We start from the raw sequence: 21,159 nt of genomic DNA, 5'->3' as shown, positions 1-21,159 counted from the left end.
GGGGTGGCTGGGTGATGGACACTGGGGAGGGTTATGTGCTATGGTGAGCGCTGTGAAGTGTGTAAGACTGATGAATCACAGACCTGTACCCCTGAAACAAATAATACATTATATGTTAATAAAAAAAAAAATAATGGACTAGGAAGATAGTAGAATAGGAGAATTCTGAGTTCACCTCCTCCCATGTATACCTGGAAGCAACAGCTACATATAATGCAAGTCACTCTGAAAATAACCTGAAGATTAGCAGAACAGATCAACTACAGCTAACAACATAAAGTAGCAGCCAAAATGAGAAGGGCTGGAGGACCAGAGACATGGTCAGGTACCACACCCCCAGCATAAGGACCCACAAGCAGGAGGAATATCACATGTGCGGAGGTCCACCCTGAGGAGCAAAGGGATCAAGCCCCACATTAGGTACCCTAGGCCCTAGGTACCTACACTGGAAAGATGAGCCCCTGTAATGTGTGGCTTTGAAAATAAGTGGGGCTTAACTACAGCAGCTTTGAAAATCAGCAAGACTTAACTCCAGGAGAGCCAAAGGGTTACTGGGAATCAAGACTCTGCTCTTAAAGGGACCAGCACACTTTATCACTTGGTCAGAGACCCAGTGAAGCAGCAGCAGTTTGAAAAGCACCTGGTTTACATCTGAAGAGAATGATTAATTTTAGGGTGCATGCTGGAGGGGCAGGAATCTGTAGGAGCTTTCTTTGGTAATGGAAGTACTAGCAGGTACTATTTTCTTGCCCTCCTTAAGCCTAGCTGACACTCTATATTTATCTTGCTACCACTACTTGCCCTACAGTGGGATTGCCCTATGAACCCACTTCACCCAACCTACCTGCCCTGGCAGGTGCCTCTCCAAAATGACTCCTACTCCACCACACCTGGTGAGCAGCCTCAGTCAGGGCTGATGTCTCCCCAAAGTGACAACCACCCTGCCACACCTGGCAGCCTAGCCCAGACAAGTGTCCCTCCAAAATGATTCTTGCACCAGGAAAGGGGGGCCAGCCCCACCTACCAGCATTCCCACATCAGTTGTGGCCCAATCACAAGAGGGTGCACATAGCCCACACAGGGGACACACCTGGGGCACCTGGTTCTGGTGACCAGGGGAGGTTACACTACTGGGCTCTGCCGGACACCTTGTACATAAGGCCACTACGTAGACCAGGAAAAACCAGGAAGTGTAGCTGAACTACCTAATATACAGAAATAAACACAGAGAGTCAGACAAAATGAGACAAAGGAATATGAATATGTTCCAAATTAAAGAACAAGACAAAACCTCAGAAAAAGAACTAAACAAAATGGAAGAAAGCAATCTACCAACAGAGAGTCCAAACTAATGGTCATGAAGATGCTCACCAGGCTTGAGAGAAGACTGGATGAACTTATTGAGAATTTCAACGAAGAGAAAATACAAAAAAAAAACCAAACAGAGCTGAAGAATACAGTAACTGCAATAAAAAATACACGAAAAGGAAGCAACAGCAGATCAGAGGATGCAGAAGAAAGGATCAATAATCTGGAAGATCAGTAATCTGGGTCATGGAAACCACCCAAGCTGAACAGCAAAAAGAAAAGAGTTTTAAAAAAAAGAAGACAGGTTAAGGGATCCCTACAACATCAAGCATACTAACATTTACATTATAGGGGTCCCAGAAAGAGAAGAAAGAGAGTAAGGGGCAGAGTATTTGAAGAAATAATAGCTGAAAATTCCCTTAACCTGAGTAAAGAAACAGACATCCAGGTCAAGGAAGCACAGAAAGCCCCAAACTCAAGAAGTCCACACCAAGACATATAATAATTAAAATGGTAAAAGTTAAAGAGGGAATCTTAAAAGCAGCAAGAGAAAAGCAACTAGTTAAATACAGGAGAAACCCCATTAAGGAAATTAGTTGACTTTTCAGCAGAAACTTTGCAGGCCAGAAGAGAATGGCATGATACATTCAAAGTGCTGAAAGGAAAAAACCTAAAGTCAAGAGTAATCTACCAGGCAAGATTATCATTCAGAAATGAAGAAACAGTTTCCCAGACAAACAAAAGTTAAAGGAGTTCATTAACACTAAGCCAGCCTTACAAGAAAGGTTAAGGGACTTCTTTAAGCAGAAAAGACCATGAGTAGACAAATATTATGAAAGGAAAAATTTTCACTGGTAAAGCAAACACATAGTAAAGGTAGGATATCAATCACTTATAAAGCTACTAATAGGGTTAAAAGATAAAAGTAGTAAAATCAATTATATTTACAAAAATTAGGTAAGGGATACACAGAATAGAAAGATGTAAAATACAACATCATGCACATAAAATATGGAAGGGGAAATAGCTATGAAGTGCTTTTATTTATTTATTTTTTTAAGTAGGCTCCATGCCCAGCCTGGAGCCCAACTCAGAGCTTATCTAACAACCCTGAGATCAAGACCTGAGCTGAGATCAAGAGTCTAACATTTAATCAACTGAGCCACCCAGGTGCCCCTGCAGTGCTTTTAGAATGGGTTTGAACTTAAGTGACCACCAACTTAATATATGCTGCTTTATATTAGGATATTATATTTAAACCTCATGGTAACCACAAACCAAAACCTAAATAGATACACAAAAAATAATGAAAAAGGAATCTAAGCATAACACTAAAGAAAGTTATCAAACCACATGAGAAGAGAGCAAGAGAAAAAGGGAACAGAGAAGAACTAAAAACAACCAGAAAACAATTAAGAAAATGGCAATAAGTACATACCTATCAATAATTACGTTTTCTTATTTTTTCATTTTTATTTTAATTTCAGTGTAGTTAACACAGTGTTATATTCATTTCAGGTGTACAATACAGTGATTCAACAATTCCCTATATTACTCAGTGCTCATCCAAGGTAAGTGTACTTTTTTTTTTTATTAACATAATGTATTATTTGTTTCAGGGGTATGGTCTGTGATTCATCAGTCTTACACAACTCACAGCACTCACCATAGCACATACCCTCTCCAATGTCCATCACCCAGCCACCCCATCCCCCCACCCCCCTCCACTCAAGGTAAGTGTACTCTTAATCCCCTTCACCTATTTCACCCAGCCCCCCATCTACCTCCTCTCTGGTAACCATTTGTTCTCTATAATTAAGAGTCTATTTTTGGTTTGTCTTTTTTTTTCTCACTTTGTTAATTTGTTTTTGGTTTTTTTTTTCTTAAATTCCATATATGAGTGAAAGCACATAGTATCTGTCTTTCTCTGACTGGCTTATTTTGCTTAGTATTATAGTCTCTAGATCCATCCATGTTGTTGCAAATGGCAATATCTCATTTTTTATGGCTGAATAATATTCCATTGTATGTATATACCACTTCTTCTTTATCCATTCATCTATTGATAGACACACTTAGGTTGATTCCATAACTTGGCTATTGTAAATAATGCTACAGTAAACACAGGAGTGCACATATCCCTCTGAATTAGTGTTTTTGCATTCTTTGGGTAAATACCCAGCAGTGCAATTACTAGATGGTAGGGTAATTTATTTTTTTCAGGAACTTCCAAAATGTTTTCCACAGTAGCTGCAGCAGTTTGCATTCCCAGTGCACAAGGGTTCCTATTTCTCCACATCCTTGTCAACACTTGTTTCTTTCGTTTTTGATTTTAGCATTCTGACAGCTGTGAAATGATATCTCATTGTGGTTTTCATTTGCATTGCCCTGATGATGAGTGATGCTGAGCACCTTCTCACGTGTCTGTTGGCCATCTGGATGTCTTCTTTGGAGAAATACCTGTTCACATCTCTTGCCTACTTTTTAATTGCATTACTTTTTTTTTCATTGATGAGTTGTATGAGTTTTTTGTTTTTTTTTTAAGATTTTATTTATTTGGCAGAGAGAGAGACAGCCAGAGAGGGAACACAAGCAGGGCGAGTGGGAGAGGGAGAAGCAGGCTTCCCGCAGAGCAGGGAGCCCGATGTGGGGCTCAATCCCAGGACCCCGGGATCATGACCTGAGCCGAAGGCAGATGCTTAACGACTGAGCCACCCAGGCGCCCTGTATGAGTTCTTTATATAATATTAGATACTAGCCCTTTACTGAATGTCATTGGCAGATATCTTCTCCCATTCAGTAGGTTGTCTTTTAGTTTTGTTGGTTGTTTCCTTTGCTGTGTAGAAGCTTTTTATTTTGATGTAGTCCCAATAGTTTATTTTTGCTTTTGTTTCCCTTGCCTCAGAAGACGTATCTAGAAAGATACTTTTGTGGCCAATGTCAGAGAAATTACTGCCTGCACTATCTTCTAGGATTTTTATGGTTTCAGGTCTCACATTTAGGTCTTTAATCTATTTTGAGTTTGTTTTTGTGTGTGGTATAAGAAAGCAGTTTCATTCTGTTACATGTAGCTGTCCAGTTTTCCCAACACCATTTGTTGAAGAGACTTTTTCTCATTGTATATTTGTGCCTCCTTGATCGAAGATAAAATGATCATATAATCGAGGGATTCTGGGCTTTCTATTCTGTTCCACTGATGTGTCTATTTTTGTGCCAGTGCCATACTGTTTTGATTACTATAGCTTTACAATATAATTTGAAGTCCAGAATTGTGATACCTCCAGTTTTCTCTTTTTCAAGATTACATTGGGTATTTGGGGTCTTTTGTGGTTCCATAAAAATTTTAGGATTATTTGTGCTAATTCTGTGAAAAATGCTGTTGTTATTTATATAGGGATTGCATTAAATCTGTAGATTAGTTTGGGTGGTATAAACATTTAACAATATTTGTTCTTCTAATCAATGAGCATGGAATGTCCTTCCATTTCTTTGTGTCATCTTCTTTTATCAAAGTTTTATAGTTTTCAGAGTAGAGGTCTCTCACCTCTTTGGTTAAGATTATTCCTAGATATTTTATTATTTTGGGTACTACTGTAAATGGGGTTGTTTTCTTAATTTCTGTTTCTGTTGTTGCAATATTAGTGCAACAGATTTCTGTATGTTGATTTTGTAACCTTACTGTATTCATTAATCAGTTCTAGCAGTTTTTTAGCAGAGTATTTACAGTTTTCTATATATAATATCATGTCATCTGCAAAGTGTGAAAATTTTACTTCTTACCAATATGGATGCCTTTTATTCCTTTCTCTTGTCTGATTCCTGTCTAGGACTTCCAGTTCCATGTTGAATAAAAGTGGTGAGTGTGAACATCCTTGTCTTGTTCCTGACCTTAGGGGAAAAGCTCTGTTTTTCCCAATTGAGTATGATGTTAGCTGTGGGTTTTTCATATATGGTCTTTATTATGTTGATGTATGTTCCCTCTAAGCCTACTTTGTTGAGGGTTTTCATCATGACTGGATGTTGTACTTTGTCAAATGCTTTTTCTGCATCTATTAAAATAGATGTAGATCATATATTATTTATCCTATCTCTTATTGATGTGATTTATCACATTGATTTGCAAATACTGAATCACCCTTGCACCCCAGGAATAAATCCCACCTGACTGTGGAATGATTTTTTTAATGTATTATTGGATTTGGTTTGCTAATATTTTATTCAGGATTATCACATCTATGTTCATCAGAGATACTGGCCTGTCTGTGGTGTCTTTACGTGGTTTTGGTACAAGGGTAATGCTGGCCTCACTGAATGAATTTGGAAGTTTTCTTTCCTCTTCTACTTTTTTGGAAAAGTTTGAGAAGAATAGGTATTAACTCTTCTTTAAGTGTTCGATAAATTCACCTGTGAAGCCTCTAGACTTTTGTTTGTTGGGAGTTTTTGGATTACTAATTCAATTTCACTGCTGGTGATCAGTCTGTTCAAATTTTCTATCTTCTGTTTCAGTTTTGGTAAGTTTCATGTTTCCAGGAATTTATCCATTTTTCCTATACTGTCCAGTTTGTTGGCATATTATTTTTCACACTATTCTCTTATAATCCTTTGCATTTCTGTGGTGTCTGTTGTTACTTCTCCGCTTTCATTTCTGATTTTGAGTCCTTTCTCTCTCCCTCTTTTTTTTTTTTTTTTGATGAGTCTGGCTGTGGTTTATCAACTTTATTGATCTTTTCAAAGAACCAGCTCATGGTTTCACTGATCTGTTCTATTGTTTCTTTAGTTTCTGTATCATTTATTTCTGCTCTAATCTTTGTCATTTCCTTCCTTCTGCTGGATTTGGGTTGTGTTTGTTCTCCTTCTAGGTCCCTTAGGAGTAGTGGTAGGTTGTTTGAGCTTTTTCTTGTTTCTTGAAGTAGGCCTGTATTGTTATAAACTTCCCTCTTAGAACTGCTTTTGCTGCATCCCAAAGATTTTGGACCATTGTGTTTTCATTTTCATTTGTCTCCATGTATTTTTTATTTTCCTCTTTGATTTCTTGGCTGACCCAATCATTGTTTTTTTTTTCTTTTTACTTCCAAGATTTTATTTAAATTCAAGTTAGTTAACATATAGTGTAGTATTGGTTTCAGCAGAATACAGTGATTCATCACTTACATATAACACCCAGTGCTTATCACAGTGCCCTCCTTAATGCCCATCACCCATATAACCCATCCACTGACCCACCTCCCTTCCAGCAATCCTGCTTGTTCTCTATACTTAAGAGTCTCTTATGGTTTGCTTCCCTCTGTTTTTATTTTATTTTTCCTTCCCTTCCCTTACATTCATCTATTTTGTTTCTTAAATTCCACGTGAGTAAAATCATATGGTATTTGTCTTTCTCTGACTGACTTATTTCACTTATTATAATACACTCTGGTTCCATCCACATTGTTGTGAATGGAAAGATTTCATTCTTTTTGATGGCTGAGTATTATTCCATTGTGTGTGTGTGTGTGTGTGTGTAGATATATATATGTGTATGTGTGTGTGTATACGCACACACACACACACCCATCTTTTTTATCCATTCATCAGTCAATGGACATGTGGGCTCTTTCCATAATTTGGCTGTTTTTGATAGTACTGCTATAAACATTGGGGTGCATGTGCCACTTCGAATCAGTATTTTTATATACTCTGGATAAATACCTAATAGGGCAAATGCTGGGTCATAGGGAGGTTTATATTTTTAACTTTTTGAGGAACCTCCATACTGTTTTCCACAGTGACTGCACCAGTTTGCGAGGAATATAGTCAAAATTGTAATAACTTTGTGTGGTGACAGAGGATAACTATACTCATTGTGGAGAGCATTTTGTAAAGTATATAATTGTTGAATCACTATGTTGTACATCTGGAACTAATGTAATACTGTATGTCAACTACAATTTTAAAACATTATTTGGTTGAATATATTACAGTATATCCATGCAATGAAATATTATTTTTAAAAGATTTTATTTATTTTTTGAGAGAGAGTACAAGTGTGTGTGTGGGGGGCAGATGGAGAAGCAGACTCCCCACTGAGCAGGGAGTCCAACATGGGGCATGATCCCAGGACGCCAGGATCATGACCTGAGCTGATGACAGACACTTAACTGACTGAGCCACCCACGCATCCCATGCAGTGGAATATTATATGGCTATTAAAAAGGCAGAAATAGATGTGTACATTTTGATATGTAGCTAACTCCAACTTATGTCATTAAGAGAAAAAAAATCTTATAAATTGTTAATTCTACTAAGTACCTATTAATTATGTTCATTTGTTATATTGTAAGCTGTTAATATTTAAATTGAAGTGTTTTTATTAAGTTTTTCTTATGTTTCTCTAAGGATAAATTCCAGCCTATGCAATTCCATTTTCATTTGCTTACCTGACTGAACGATCATCACTTCCAGTCACAGCCAAAGGTTTTGTAGGATGGATGGCAAGTGCCCAAAGTTCACCTTCACAATGCCCTTGCATAATTAGGAAAGGTTTATTTCTTTCATGCACCACAATTTCGAAAATTTCACTGTCCTGTGTTCCAACTAGAATGTGGTCACCTCGCCAACAAACACTCCTCACAGACAAACCTAATCAAAAGTAAATTGTATTTAAGATAAATGCTATTATGATATAATGCCAATCTGCTAAATCAATTTAATTTTTGTACCTTTTATACCTTAGATGTAAGATAAAAGGAATCTGCAAGTCTTTGATCCACACATTTTCTTCAATTATCCATGTTGTTTGCTATATGGAATGATACAACCACATAGCAAATGATATGATATACCTAATTTCTATGCATCCTTCAAGACATACATTCTTCTTCCTTACTAGACAACTTCAGTCATAGTCTGACCACTTCTTCAGCCAAAGTCTTATAACAACATAGTCTCCACCATGCAAAAAGTAACTATTCAGAAACTACCTTTAATTGTATTATTTTTTCTCTTATAATAATCTGACTTTTCATGTGTGTATATTTCATTTCTTCCATCTGCTCACAAAATCATTAGAAGGAGAGACTTCTGTTTTTTCCATATATTCCACAGTCCCTTTTGTAACCTCAGGAAAACTAGTGTTTCTGTTTCCTCATCTGTATAATGTGGCCAACATAAAGGTGCCGTGGACTTCACAATGTTCTTGTGAGGGCCAAATATGAAAAAGTGTCAAATTATTTTGCAAACTTTAAGGTACAATAATGCTTAGCAAAACTAATGAAAATAATAAAACAGTTAACATTTACTGGATGATTATTTTGTGCCAGACACTTTTAAACATTTTACGTATATTAAATTAGCTCATTTAATCCTATGAGATAGTTATTCTCACTTATGGATGAGATTAAATATGTAGCCCAAGGTCACACACCTAGTAATTGACTGAAATAAGGCTTAAACACAGACCTCTGCAACTTCCCATCCTACTCCTATAATACCACACTAGTGAATAATAAGTTTTTTTTAATAGTGATTCTGTTTTATTATATCAATTTTTTAAATCCCCAAAGAAGAAAGTATCTCCCAATTGCTGACAAATTTGGATGAAGGAAAAATACATCTACATGCATTTAAATGATCCTGAACAAAACTTTTCCCAATCCTCAACTTTATTTTCAACAGTTTGCTAAACAGTTACATTTAGCATTCTAATAGTAAAATATTTTTAAAATCCAAGGTCACCTAAGCAAGCACTTATCACATCTCTAAGTCCCATTTTAATAAGCATTAGATATACAAAAGAATCCTTGTCATAACAGTAAACCTAGACTGTCTTTAGGCAAATTCACCTCTTCAGTAAAAGGAATTCAATTAAATGCACACAGTACAAAGGGGCAAATTTGAGTCTCATTTATATTTACAAAACATACATTTATATTTACTAAAAGAAACAGACAATCTTTGCTAAATTTAGAATTTGCCTAGTAGTGAGACATTTGTTTTGTTATTACCTTTGTATCCCTGGTCTGTTTCCCTGAGATCAATCACAGTAATCGGTTTAAAAGTTAAATCCCAAAGACGAATACAGCCATCTCTGCCACCAGTAGCAAAGCCTTCTTCACAAGCATTCATACTAAAAATTCCTGCCTAGCAGAGAAAATAAATTTAACAATATATACTCTTTAAGAAAAATCTGTGTGTAGGTAAAAACCCACTTTAAAAGATTTTGATATGACATCGGAATAAATGGAATAAATATCAGAAAACACAAATGAAAATCTAGAAATAAATCTCTCTCTCGTGTGTGTTTGTGTGTATGAGCACAATATATGACCAATGATATGGGCATAACATAAAGTTAAACCTACACCACGTATAAAAATGAATTATAGACATAAAATTCTAAATGTAAAAAAATAAGTTAGAAAAGAGTCAGAAGAACATTTACGTAACTTTGAACTATGAGAGTCCCTTTATGCAAGGCAGGTCACCCAAGCCACAAAGGAAAATAATTTTTCATAAAGGTATCATAAGCAAAGACAAACAGATTGGGGAAATATCTGCAACGTGTAGGACTGTTTAAGGGTTAACACCCCTTATATACAAGTGAGTAAAGAAAATCTAACAACAAAGGTAACAAAAAAGAGCAAAGGGTAAGAAAAACCAATTAATAGAAAAGGAATTTCAAGTAGCCAATAAATATATGAAAATTCACAAATAGGAAACAATTAAAACAAGAAGTTACTACTTGCAGCCAGAAAACAACCCAAAATTTTAATGATGGTCACATCCTGTACTGAGGAGTATGAGGAAAAACTGGTATTTTTATATACTAATGAGGAAAATGTGAGTTGCCACAATCTTTGTGGAAAAGAATCTGGTATTTCTGGTCTTCAGACATTTTGCTCAAAGCAAGTCTTGTTCTAAGTGGTTCTTTAATATATTTAATATGTAATATATTATTTAATAGTGGGTCATATTAATACATTTAATAACTTCTCTACTTGAGATCTTACTGCTAATCATGTGGCAGCTCTGCGCTCTCTAGTTCCCTTCTCTATGTAAGGGACCCAACTACTAAAAATCCTTAATCAAAAAAAAAAAAAACAAACAAACAAACCACTACAAGGTTTTCACAACAGATTTTTTCCCCGATTTGTTAACTTAAAATGTTAAATCTCATGAATTACAAAACTTAAATTCCTTTGCCACTCACTTAATGAAAGAATGATATTATAATTTAAAAGGTATATTTTTTCTAGAATTGTCCCCAAATTTCCCACTGGTAAATTAGCCATAAGAGTACTAGCTTTATTCTAATGTAGTTAACCTAGAATACTTTTAGGTTGAATTTAACAAGCCTTTTATCAACACTATTCTGAGAAAGATACCATATTAGAGCAATGGTTTGAACAAGGTACTAATTATGCTAATTTAATAAATATCCATGTGTCAAATTGCATAATGTTTCTTCATAGTAACTGAATTGACTAGAAAGTCTGCTATATTCTATATCTTTCATTCTAAGACAAGAAGGTAAGTAGTTATCTAAAAGTATTTAAAATATGTAAATATACTTACAGTATGGGCTCCTTGTATTGTCCTTATAAGATTGATTCCTTTCCAAACATATATATCCCCATTAAGTGCACCAGAATATGTTAATTCATCCCTTGCACAGGCCAGGCACAAAATTGTTTGAAGGTCACCAGTCTTACCAAAGACCCCTCGTTTTGGGGTCAGAGCATTTCCACATAAACTCCAGAACTAAAAGGTACACAGTATAATCAAATTACCAAAGAATGTTTATAAATAAAGTAAAATATTTCTAATACTTTGAAGCTACATTAGAGCAGCAGACTAAGAATTACCTAAGAAATCCCCTTATGAAACATTAGCATTCAAATGTTCACATCCTCATCCTAGTGTTGTCAATAGCTAGATTATAGCAGATAAATCACTGGTTTCAATCCTTATCTATAAGAATAAGGGGGGTGAACTAGATTATTTTTAAAATAGGCTACGCTTCCCTCCTTTGGTCTCTGAAAAAAATCTACCTGAAACTCAGACAAGTAAAAGAGTTGGTTATGCATTAGCAATGAAAATGAAGATAAGACACCATACACTAATAGGAAGGAGGACCAAACCTAACGTTCAATCTTTGATGAAGTAAAGATGGGAAAAAAATGTTGCTCTCATTGATATTTTCAAAGCTGAGCAATTCCTTTACTTGTAAAGCTTAAAAATAAGAGAGATACACATTGGAATAATTTGTTCATTTTTAGGAGAAAACGGAAAGTCAAACATAAATCTTCATTACCAGGGTTTTTATTCTTTTATGTGGATTCAGGTAAATTTTAATAGTTTGCAGAAAGAAATAAAGAAACAAAAATGGAACAGGGCAAGGATATACAGAATAGTTTTGCATAAAGAAATTTGGCCCAGAGAATAAACTCAACTTTATAATAAGTAAATTACCACTTAAAGTAACATAATTTGTTAATAATAAAGATCTTACTCTTTCAGATCTTATTTTAAGACCTAAAAATCTTAAAACCTGAAGCCTCAAAAAACTAAAAATTATGATGCTTATCCATTCAAATAACTAATGAATGCTTTAATCAATGAAACTTTGATTTTTAATTCTAAAAGCTCCATGATTCCTGTGCACAAGGATAGCTAGTTCTCTTCCTTTCAGCAAATCCCTATTTCAGTCTACTATTTTCATCTAGGTGGGTGATTCTCAACTTTGGCTGCACATTAGACTCACCTGAGGGAAATTATAAAACATGGTATGCCTGGGCCCCCACCGAAATAAACTGAGAGAGAATCTCTGGGGAGTCAAACCCAGGTATCCAAATAATTTTCATGTTCAGAGTAAAGGAACTATTGTTTTATAGTCCAGATCAATGCCATCTAATAGAACTTTCTGTGGTGATGAAAATATTCTCTCTGTACATATACTGTCTAATAGAGTAACCACTGGATACAAGTGGACCTTAAGCATTTGAAATGTGACTACTGGGATGACTGAAGAAATGATTAAATTTTATTTAATTTTAATGAACTTAATTTAAATAGCTACATGTGGCTAGTTGCTACTGTACTGGACAAGGAAGTTCTAAATCATCTTTGGGACTTAGTGTCCTCACACGTACTGCCTGCAAAAAGATCTACCCTACTTTTCATTGACTCTACCAAAAGAAAAGAAATTAACTCATAGTAAAAATATAGTTTTTTTAATTAAAAATATAGTTTAATTCAGAAGAATAGTTTAAAACCTGAAAATGGAACTTTCAGTTTCATTTACAATATAAAACAGTAAGATCTGTGTATTAAGTTGCCAATAATTTAAGTATTTTATATCAAGTACTACATCAAACATCATCTTGTTCATCACAGATGAAAAAGACAAAAATTTCTACCTTCACAGTGCTTATACTATGTACCTGAAACCTAACATAGAGGCTTTTGCTACTGAATATTTGTTCAAAAAATATTTAATACTATTCATTATCAAATCAGTACCAGAATATCAAAACCAGAATTGTAGTGGCAGCTAAAGATGCTTTGGAGAAAATGTGGATGGAAGTGAGCATATCAAAGAAAGAATGTGAACACAGAATCTTACTAGGAATTAACTGTTACAAGGAACTGTTAAATCAGATAATGGAAGAAAAACAAGTATTTCCAATCTGCACCAGGGATTTAACAGTAACTGTAAACATAAGAATGAATATCACCACTGACTATATGGTTTCAAAACCTGAACTATAATTGTAAAACAAAACCCACAGCTTTCATAAGCAAAATAAACTGTGGCTACCAAAGGCTAAGGTCAAATCAGAGAGTAAATATAGAGGAAAAGACAACACTTTCAGAAAGTTGACCATGTGCTAGGACCTATGACAAGCACTTGAATAAATACTGCCTTATTTAATCCACTTTATAAGCCACAATTCTAAGATGTGAAAAAAGCTCAACGAGGCTACATGACTCATCCCAGGTCAAACAGTGCTAAGTGTAAGTGGTAAAGCCAACTCTGTCCATGCTGCTTCTGCCTCACCATCCTATCTCTGTGAAAGAAACCTCTTACTTTTCTTGGTTTCTGATGCTCACATTTTACTCTGTAGGTGAAACATGAGAAGACAAGATGAACACAGTAAAGCCTACTTCACAAGACTATAAATTCCTTTATGAATAGTATTTTATTCATTCCCTACTCATACCTATATCCCTTACAGTGCCTCACACACTATAATGACACAATAAATATCTGTTAGGTTGAACATCAGAATGTTAAAAATGTTGACATTTAAAAAATAAGTACTGTCAAAATCCTAAGACTACCCTATGTTGTAAATAGTGTGGTATGTACTTGGCAGCAGAGAGTAAGTATACATGACTATCATAAGATCCTTCTAGTACCTTGATATGTTTTACACCACAGCTGACAAGTTTATTTGGCTGGTACAAATCCCAAGAGATATCAAATATCTGCAAACAAATCAGATTCATGGTTAAAATACTTATTTTCAGAATCATTTAAGAATCCATCCAAAAGGCCAAAAACCCCAAAACCCTACCTATCATAAAACAATATTCCTCACTAAGTAATAATCAGAATCCCACACTTCACAATCTTATGAGAAATAAATATGTAAATGATATGAACAAAAACTATTTCTTAGCTTCTATGAACTTTACAAAACAACTAGTGAAGTGAAAATTAATACCTCTATTTTTAATTTTTTAAAAAATTTGGTCCATAAGTAACAAAAATAGTTCACCAGAACTAGGGCATGAGGCAGGTACCTACATAATTTTTACAGAGGCAAGATACTGAATGGAATGTACATTTAACACTTATACAGCTAGAAATAGAGAACTTTAAGTAACTGAAATAGAGTACATTTTTATAGCCTTCTATCATACAGAACTACTGACATAAATAATCATAATATTTATTTCACAGTATAAATTCTGCTTTTATTTTTTAGCTTTGTTGTTTATGGGTCAAACAAAACTAACCTATACTTAAGTTTTGGAGATCCCAGACTTTGTTCTTGTCTAAAACTCCCAAAACTCTAAATACATACAAACCATTTTTGTTGTAAGAGCAAACAATAAAAAACCCAGCTGAAATAAAATATACATTAGACTCATGCACTTTAATAAAAGAAAAACTAACATTTGAAAAATAATTTCATAGAAGAAAAAATCATTGTTAGTCTTTACCATGTTTCTTTGACACCTACCTGCATAATCACCTAACATGCTTATTACCTTTAAATATGTACAAAATTATTCTCTTCAGTGATAATAAAGAATATGTCTTATAAATTAATGTTTAACAACTCACCATTACACAGATTATATGAAAACTGTATTGTGCAACTTTAAAATACTAACCACCAAAATAAAAATTCTGACAGTACCATTTTTCATAATAATCAATTTACTAAATCCAAAGTGTGAAATGCTTTGATCTAAGTCAGAATACACAATTGTCTAATAAAATATACCTAACACTTTAATGATCTAAATTGTGTTTGTGAGTGTGTAACAGGCCCCTTTGAGAATCTGCTAAAAGACAAGTGTATTTACCAAAATGCAAATACACACAAAATTTTCTATATAACTTTTATAGATTCACAGATTCCACTCCCCCCACCCAGAATTAATGACTACATCTCCTGTGCTGATTCAGATTAGAATTTTACTACACACACAAAAAAAATGAGAGATTTTTAAGGGTTTATGATAAAGTTTTTGATGTATGTTTATAAAAGTAGTATAATATTTAATTAAAAAGCTGACTACAAAGTATTTTCTATATTAACTTAAACAGCTTAGAATAAGGAATATACTTTTAATAAGTTTCCAAAGTAAAAAATGTTAGGTCTCTGAAATTTTTTAATAATATAAAATTTCAAATTCACACACAATATCATGTTTCACTTTAATTACGATATGTACATAATAAACCAGTGATAAACAAAACTACATAGACCCTAGGCATGAGCCGTTCACTTTTTAAATGGGGGTCTGAATAACTTAAAATTCATCATTTTCACTGAAGCAAACAATGGTTAAAAGTTTTGTGCTAACACTTCACATATTGAGTCATATTTTTGAGTACTACTACACATATACAGTTCTAAAATTTTATGAGTATTTGCAATTGTACTTTAAATTTTTAATTACATATGAACTATCTGGCAATAACAAAGCATGGAAACATAGAATCCCCTGGCTCTCCTCTTTTTCCCATCCAATACCCAGTATAAACCCCAAAGGAGAATACTTACTCTATCTGTGTGACCAGGGGCCATAGATAACATTTTTCCCCTCTTCCAATCCCAAACACAAACTGCATTCTTTGAATCAAGTCCAACTGAAACCAAGCGCTGAATTAGATCCAAGAAGTCCATGAGGGAATAAAAAGGCAAACAAATAAAAAAGGAACCAAATTATAAATGGCAAACAAATTATACTCATGGGTACTATAAACTTACACCTCAAAACTTACACATTTATATTATATAGACTTCACAGAGAAAGGCTGGATGTATTTCATCTTGTTAATATTCACATACGTGTAGTTCTTCACAATAAGGAACAGAAGAGACTTCCATTCTAACAGTAGGACTGACAAAATACCCTAAACATCTCTCCTGCTAAAAACTAGAAATGCTGGATAAAATGTAAAAACATCTTTTTAAATGCACTGCTGAATTATGTCAAGGAATTATGAAATCTGGAACAAAAACAAAGAGATTTCAGACAGGAATCCTGGAGGATAAGAGAGCTCCCACAACCACTTTATTCTAAAGGTACCAGCTAACTCCTGGTAAGCCTGGTTTTTGTTCTATAGGCTGGACAAAAATAGGAGATAAAGTTTAGGGCCAGTCCAAGGTGTAGATTTGAACTTCAGACTTCTGACTAAAGCAGTGAACTCCTCAGAATAAGGGAAAACAAGAAACCACTCCTTTAAAAAAAAAAGGGGGGGGGGGCACGGCAATGCATGAAGGGGAAGACAATCTTCCCTGAAAACTGATAGTCAAAAGCAGCTTTCACACGGTCATAGGGCCTAACTCCACGTTAATTATGAACCCCTCAGGTGGAAAATTTCAGAGTGGTCCTGAGGGTTTCAGTCTTCAGGCATTTTCAACAGTGTAGCACAAATATAAATCCTACCTGGAGAACTGACACTTCAATCCATCCCTCAAAGAATTCCTACAGGTAGCAATTCAATAAACATAAAAATAAACACCCCCAACCGCCATAACCATAGGAAATAAGGGACTATGAGTAAGAATCAGCAAGACAAATAGCAAAATCAGTTCTAGAAAACATCAGACATTGGAATTATGAGGGGAAGAGAGAAATAAAATTAAGGTTTCAAAGTATCTTCATATGAGCAAAGAATAGGAGACTGTAAAAAGTATTCAAGCAGATCTGAAGAAGCAAATGGAATTTTTAGAAATGAAATTTAAAACACAGTGGAAAAGTTAAATAGGCAATTAGAGGGAGATGAAAATACAGAGTTAAGGAGACAGTGAGATGGAAAGTGTGAGAGGGGTTAAGAAACATAAAATATGGACTTCCAGCCATGAAGGAGTATGAGGGTCTGAACTTGCCCCCATGATAAACAACCAGAAAACTATAAAATGTATGAAACAAATGCTTTCAGACATTCATAACAGGAAGTGAAGCACTGTGAGCTCTGAAAGAGGGAGAAACAAGGTGCAGGTACTTGCCCCAGCCTTCATCTAGGAGACAACTTGCAGATTATAGCATGGAAAGGTAGAATCCAAACAGAGCCCAGCAGACTTGCTGATTTGAGAAGACAGAGCCTGGAATTCAGAGAGGTCAAGATGGCTAGAATTTGCAGAGCACAGAAAGAGCTCCAGAAAATTTGTTTATGGGTCCCCTTGAGAACACCAATCTTTGCATGCTTAGGGTGAAATCCATGAGGCCATGCAAAGAACAAATTCTGGAGGAAAAAAAAAAAAAGCAATTACTGGGGAGCTGAAGCCAAAAAATTCCCAGAGATCACAAAGGGTCAAGATCCCTTGAGTTCCCAATAACCAGAATGTAGATATTTCTTTGAATTCACTAGGTATTCAATGGGGACCCCAGAAGGGTCACAACTTAGTGGTGAAATTAAACCAACAGTTCTGGAGGAAGAGCTACTTTAGCCCTGTCCCCCAAAAGTGTGAAAGCAAGCTTTCACAAGGATCAAACTGATCCACAAGGAACTTAACTACCTGCCAGAACAATGTCCAAAATATTTTAAAGGAATACAACAAAATCTAGAATTCAGAATGTAACACACACAATGTCCAGCATCCAATAAAAAATTATTGGACATGTGAACAAAGAGGAAAATGTGATGAATAATCAGGAGAAAAATCAGTTAATAGAAACAGACCTAAGAACCACAGAAATTATTAAAATTGAGACATTAACTATTAAAATGAAAATGTTCAAGATGCTCAAGAATTATTTTAAGATTTTGTTTTTAAGTAATCTCTATACCCAACGTGGGGCTCAATCCCAAAACCCCAAGATCAAGAGTTGCATGCTCCACTGACTGAGCCAGCCCAGAGCTTTACTCAAAAATTATTTTATAGCAGAGGCTGCTGGGAAGATGGCAGAGTAGGACGTCCCTGGGCTGACCTCTTGCCACCTGGCCGCCTAGAGAGCACCCACGTCGGCATAAATAACCCAGAAAGCAGCCCGAAAACTGGCAGAACGGACTCTCTGCAGCCCAGCTAGACAAGAGGCCACAGTGAAGCAGATCCACCCCCTCCCATCGCTTTTGGCAAGATCCCGTCAAAGCAGTGCCACAAGCCTGGCAGTGTGCGTGTGGCCCAGACAAGGGTCAGCACCACTCCAAAGTGAGTCCTACCCCAGGGAGAGGGGAAGATAACCACACACCCATCTGACTGTGACCCCAGCAGTGGGCTGGGGTCAGGCAGTGGGTCTGACTGCAGGCCCTACCCACCAACAAAAGCTTCTCTGGGGACAACACAGGGACAGTGCCTGCAGTTTGGTGCTATTGCATCTCTGGCAAATGCCTGGTCTGACTCAACTCAAGCCCTAGGCAGCCTCGGAGCAGTCCACTAACACCACGGGCACCCGACTCTGCCCACACAGGCAGAGAGCCATCGCAGACAACAGGACTGAAGGCAAACACATCCTAGCCACAACGGTAGGACACCCCTGGAGCAACACACATAGGAGACACCCCCTGAAGCACCAGGTTCTGGGGAACAGACATTGCACTGCAGGACCTCTTCTTCATAAAGCCACTACTTTCAAGTGCAGGAGACGTAGCTGACTTTCCTAACACAGAAAAACAGACAACGCAAGAGACAGAATGAGGAGACAGAGGAATATGTCCCAAATCAAAGAACAGGACAAAATCAGAGCAAGAGACCTAAACGAAATGGAGGTAATATGTCTGATAGTGAATTTAAAGTAATGCTCATAAAGATACTTGCTAGAATTGAGGAAGGACTGCAGGACCTCCATGAGACCCTCCACCAAGAGATAGGAGACATAAAAAAAGAACCAATTAGAGCTACTGGACTCACTAAATGGAAATAAAAATAGACCATCTGGAATAAATAGCAAGCAAGAGGAAGTAGAAGAAAGGAACAGCCACCTGGAGGACGGAGTCATGGAAAGCAATCAAGCCGAGCAGATGAGAGTGGGGAAAAAATACGCAAAATGAAAACAGACCCAGGGAACTCAGCAACACTGTCAGGTATACAGTCACATGATAGGGATCCCAGAAGGAGAAGAGTGAGAGAAGGGGGCAGAAGATTTGTCTGAAGAAATAATAGCTGAAAACTTCCTGAATCTGGGGAAGGAAAGAGAAATCCAGATCCAGGAGGCACAGAGAGCCCCCAACACAACCAACCCAAAGAGGTCTGCACCAAGACACAAAGTAAATAAGATGGCCAAAAGTAGTGATAAAGAGAGAATTTTAAAAGCAGCAAGAGAAAGGAAAGCAGGTACATACAAGGGAAACCCCATACAGCTATCAGTGGGTTTTTCAGCAGAAACTCTGCAGGCTAGAAGAAAGTGGCATGATAAATTCCAACTGCTAAAAGGAAAAAATCTGCAGCCAAGAATACTCTATCCAGCAAGGCTTTCATTTAGAATAGAGGGAGAGATCAAGTTTCCCAGAAAAACAAAAATTAAAAGCAAAACCAGCCACATCCCTGTCACACACAAAGCCATTGGCCTGTGGGTCCCAAATTCACAGTCCAACCGCCCTCCTGCCCAAGTCAGCATGCACGGTCTGCCACCTGCTAAATGCCAAGTCAACATGCCTTCACCTCAGATTGCCAAGGGCTCAAATTGACACTCTTCCCCTCAAATTTCAGCCCCTGTGCTCAAGTTTGTGCACAAAAAGTGGGAATAATTATAACAGCAGAATGAAGCAACCCAAACATCTATTTCTGTGGGATATAGAATGGATAAAAGGAGTGTGCTAGGCTGAGAACATCTCCAAAAAGCACATCAAAGAACCATACATACAGCAAGATTCTGGTTAGTAAAAAAAAAAAAAAAAACAAACCTGGGAAGAATAAAACAAGATGAAACCAGAGAGGGAGACAAACCATAAGAGACTTCTTAAGCATAGGAAAGAAACTGAGGCTTGCTGGAGGGGAGGTGTGGGGGGATGGGGTAACTGGGTGGTGGGCATGAAGGAGGGAACGTGATGGAATGAGCACTGGGTGTTGTATGCAACTGATGAATCACTGAACTCTACCTCTGAAACTAATACACTATATTGTTAATTAATTGAACTTAAAATTTAAAAAAAGGAACCCCCCCAAAAAAGAATTATTTTAAAGCATACAAGGAATAAAATGAGAAATAAAAGATATAAAAGAACATGTAGAACTTGTAAAAATAAATGTTAAGTTATGTGAAATAAAAATTCACTCCATAGGATTAATAGCAGCTTAGAGCATTAAGAAAAGATATGAGTCTGTTGTCCTTCTCCCTCTGGTCCTCCCCTGCTCGCACTTTCCAATCTCTCTCTCTCTCAAATACATAAAATCTTTAAAATGCTGAGGGGGAATAAGGTAACATAGAATAGTATACCTAGCAAAATTATCTTTTGAAAATTGGGTCACAATAATGTTTTTCAAGTAAACAGAAGATGAGAAAATACACCATTGACAAACCTGCACTAGAAGATATGATAATGGAAATTTCTTCAGGCAGACAGAAATGATACACTTGTGAATGAAGAATGCCCAAATGACAAATATGTAAATAAGGCTTTTCTTGTTTTTAATTTTCTTTTAAAACTGTTTAAAGCAAAAATAAGTTATGAAATTTATAAAATATGTGTAAGTAAAATGAATAATAGCACAGTAAACAGAAGGAGAAAGGAAACAGTATAATACATATATTTTTCCACATTCTTTCCAAGTGCATATGAGCTTCATGAAGATCACAAAATAAGCCTAAATAAATTTTAAAAATCAAAATACAGACTATGTTGTCTGACAAAAACAAATTAGAATAACAGGAAATTGTACAGAAAATCCTCCAAATGGGTGGAAATTAACAATAGACTTCTAAGTAACTGAAGGGTTAAAGAAGAAATCATAAAGATCAGCCCACAACACATAATTTGAAAAGCACTGGTTTAGAAGCAGGGGTCAGCAAATTACAACCCTCAGGCCAAATCCTGCCTGCACCCTGTTTTTGTAAATAAAATTATATTAGAGCACAGCCATACCCATTCTTTTACAAGCTGTCTATGACTGGTTTCCCACACAATGTAGAGCTGAGTAGTTGAGCCAGAGACAGTATGGTCTACAAAGCTTAAATATTTCCCGACTT

General features: G+C 36.1%; 1 protein-coding gene across 3 annotated transcripts in view; it reads right to left on the bottom strand.

Moving 5' to 3' along the window:
* EML5 (EMAP like 5) overlaps positions 1–21,159 on the bottom strand; it is a 159,060-nt gene that overhangs the window by 101,435 nt on the left and 36,466 nt on the right. For 2 of the 3 annotated variants that reach the window (XM_081830082.1, XM_081830084.1), the window contains exons 3-7: positions 15,591–15,689; positions 13,708–13,776; positions 10,861–11,046; positions 9,291–9,426; positions 7,725–7,926 (exon numbers count right to left, since the gene is read on the bottom strand). In XM_081830082.1, the coding sequence (XP_081686208.1) occupies positions 7,725–7,926; positions 9,291–9,426; positions 10,861–11,046; positions 13,708–13,776; positions 15,591–15,689 (692 nt within the window). Of the gene's footprint in view, positions 1–7,724; positions 7,927–9,290; positions 9,427–10,860; positions 11,047–13,707; positions 13,777–15,590; positions 15,690–21,159 lie in introns of those variants that run through there. The other variant, XM_081830083.1, reaches the window with a different exon arrangement.

Source organism: Leptonychotes weddellii, chromosome 9 (assembly GCF_054177405.1).
Source record: "Leptonychotes weddellii isolate Sample4059 chromosome 9, ASM5417740v2, whole genome shotgun sequence".
Taxonomy (NCBI): domain Eukaryota; kingdom Metazoa; phylum Chordata; class Mammalia; order Carnivora; family Phocidae; genus Leptonychotes; species Leptonychotes weddellii.
Note: the sequence above shows the minus strand (reverse complement) of the source record. Positions and strands in the feature narration are given on the sequence as shown.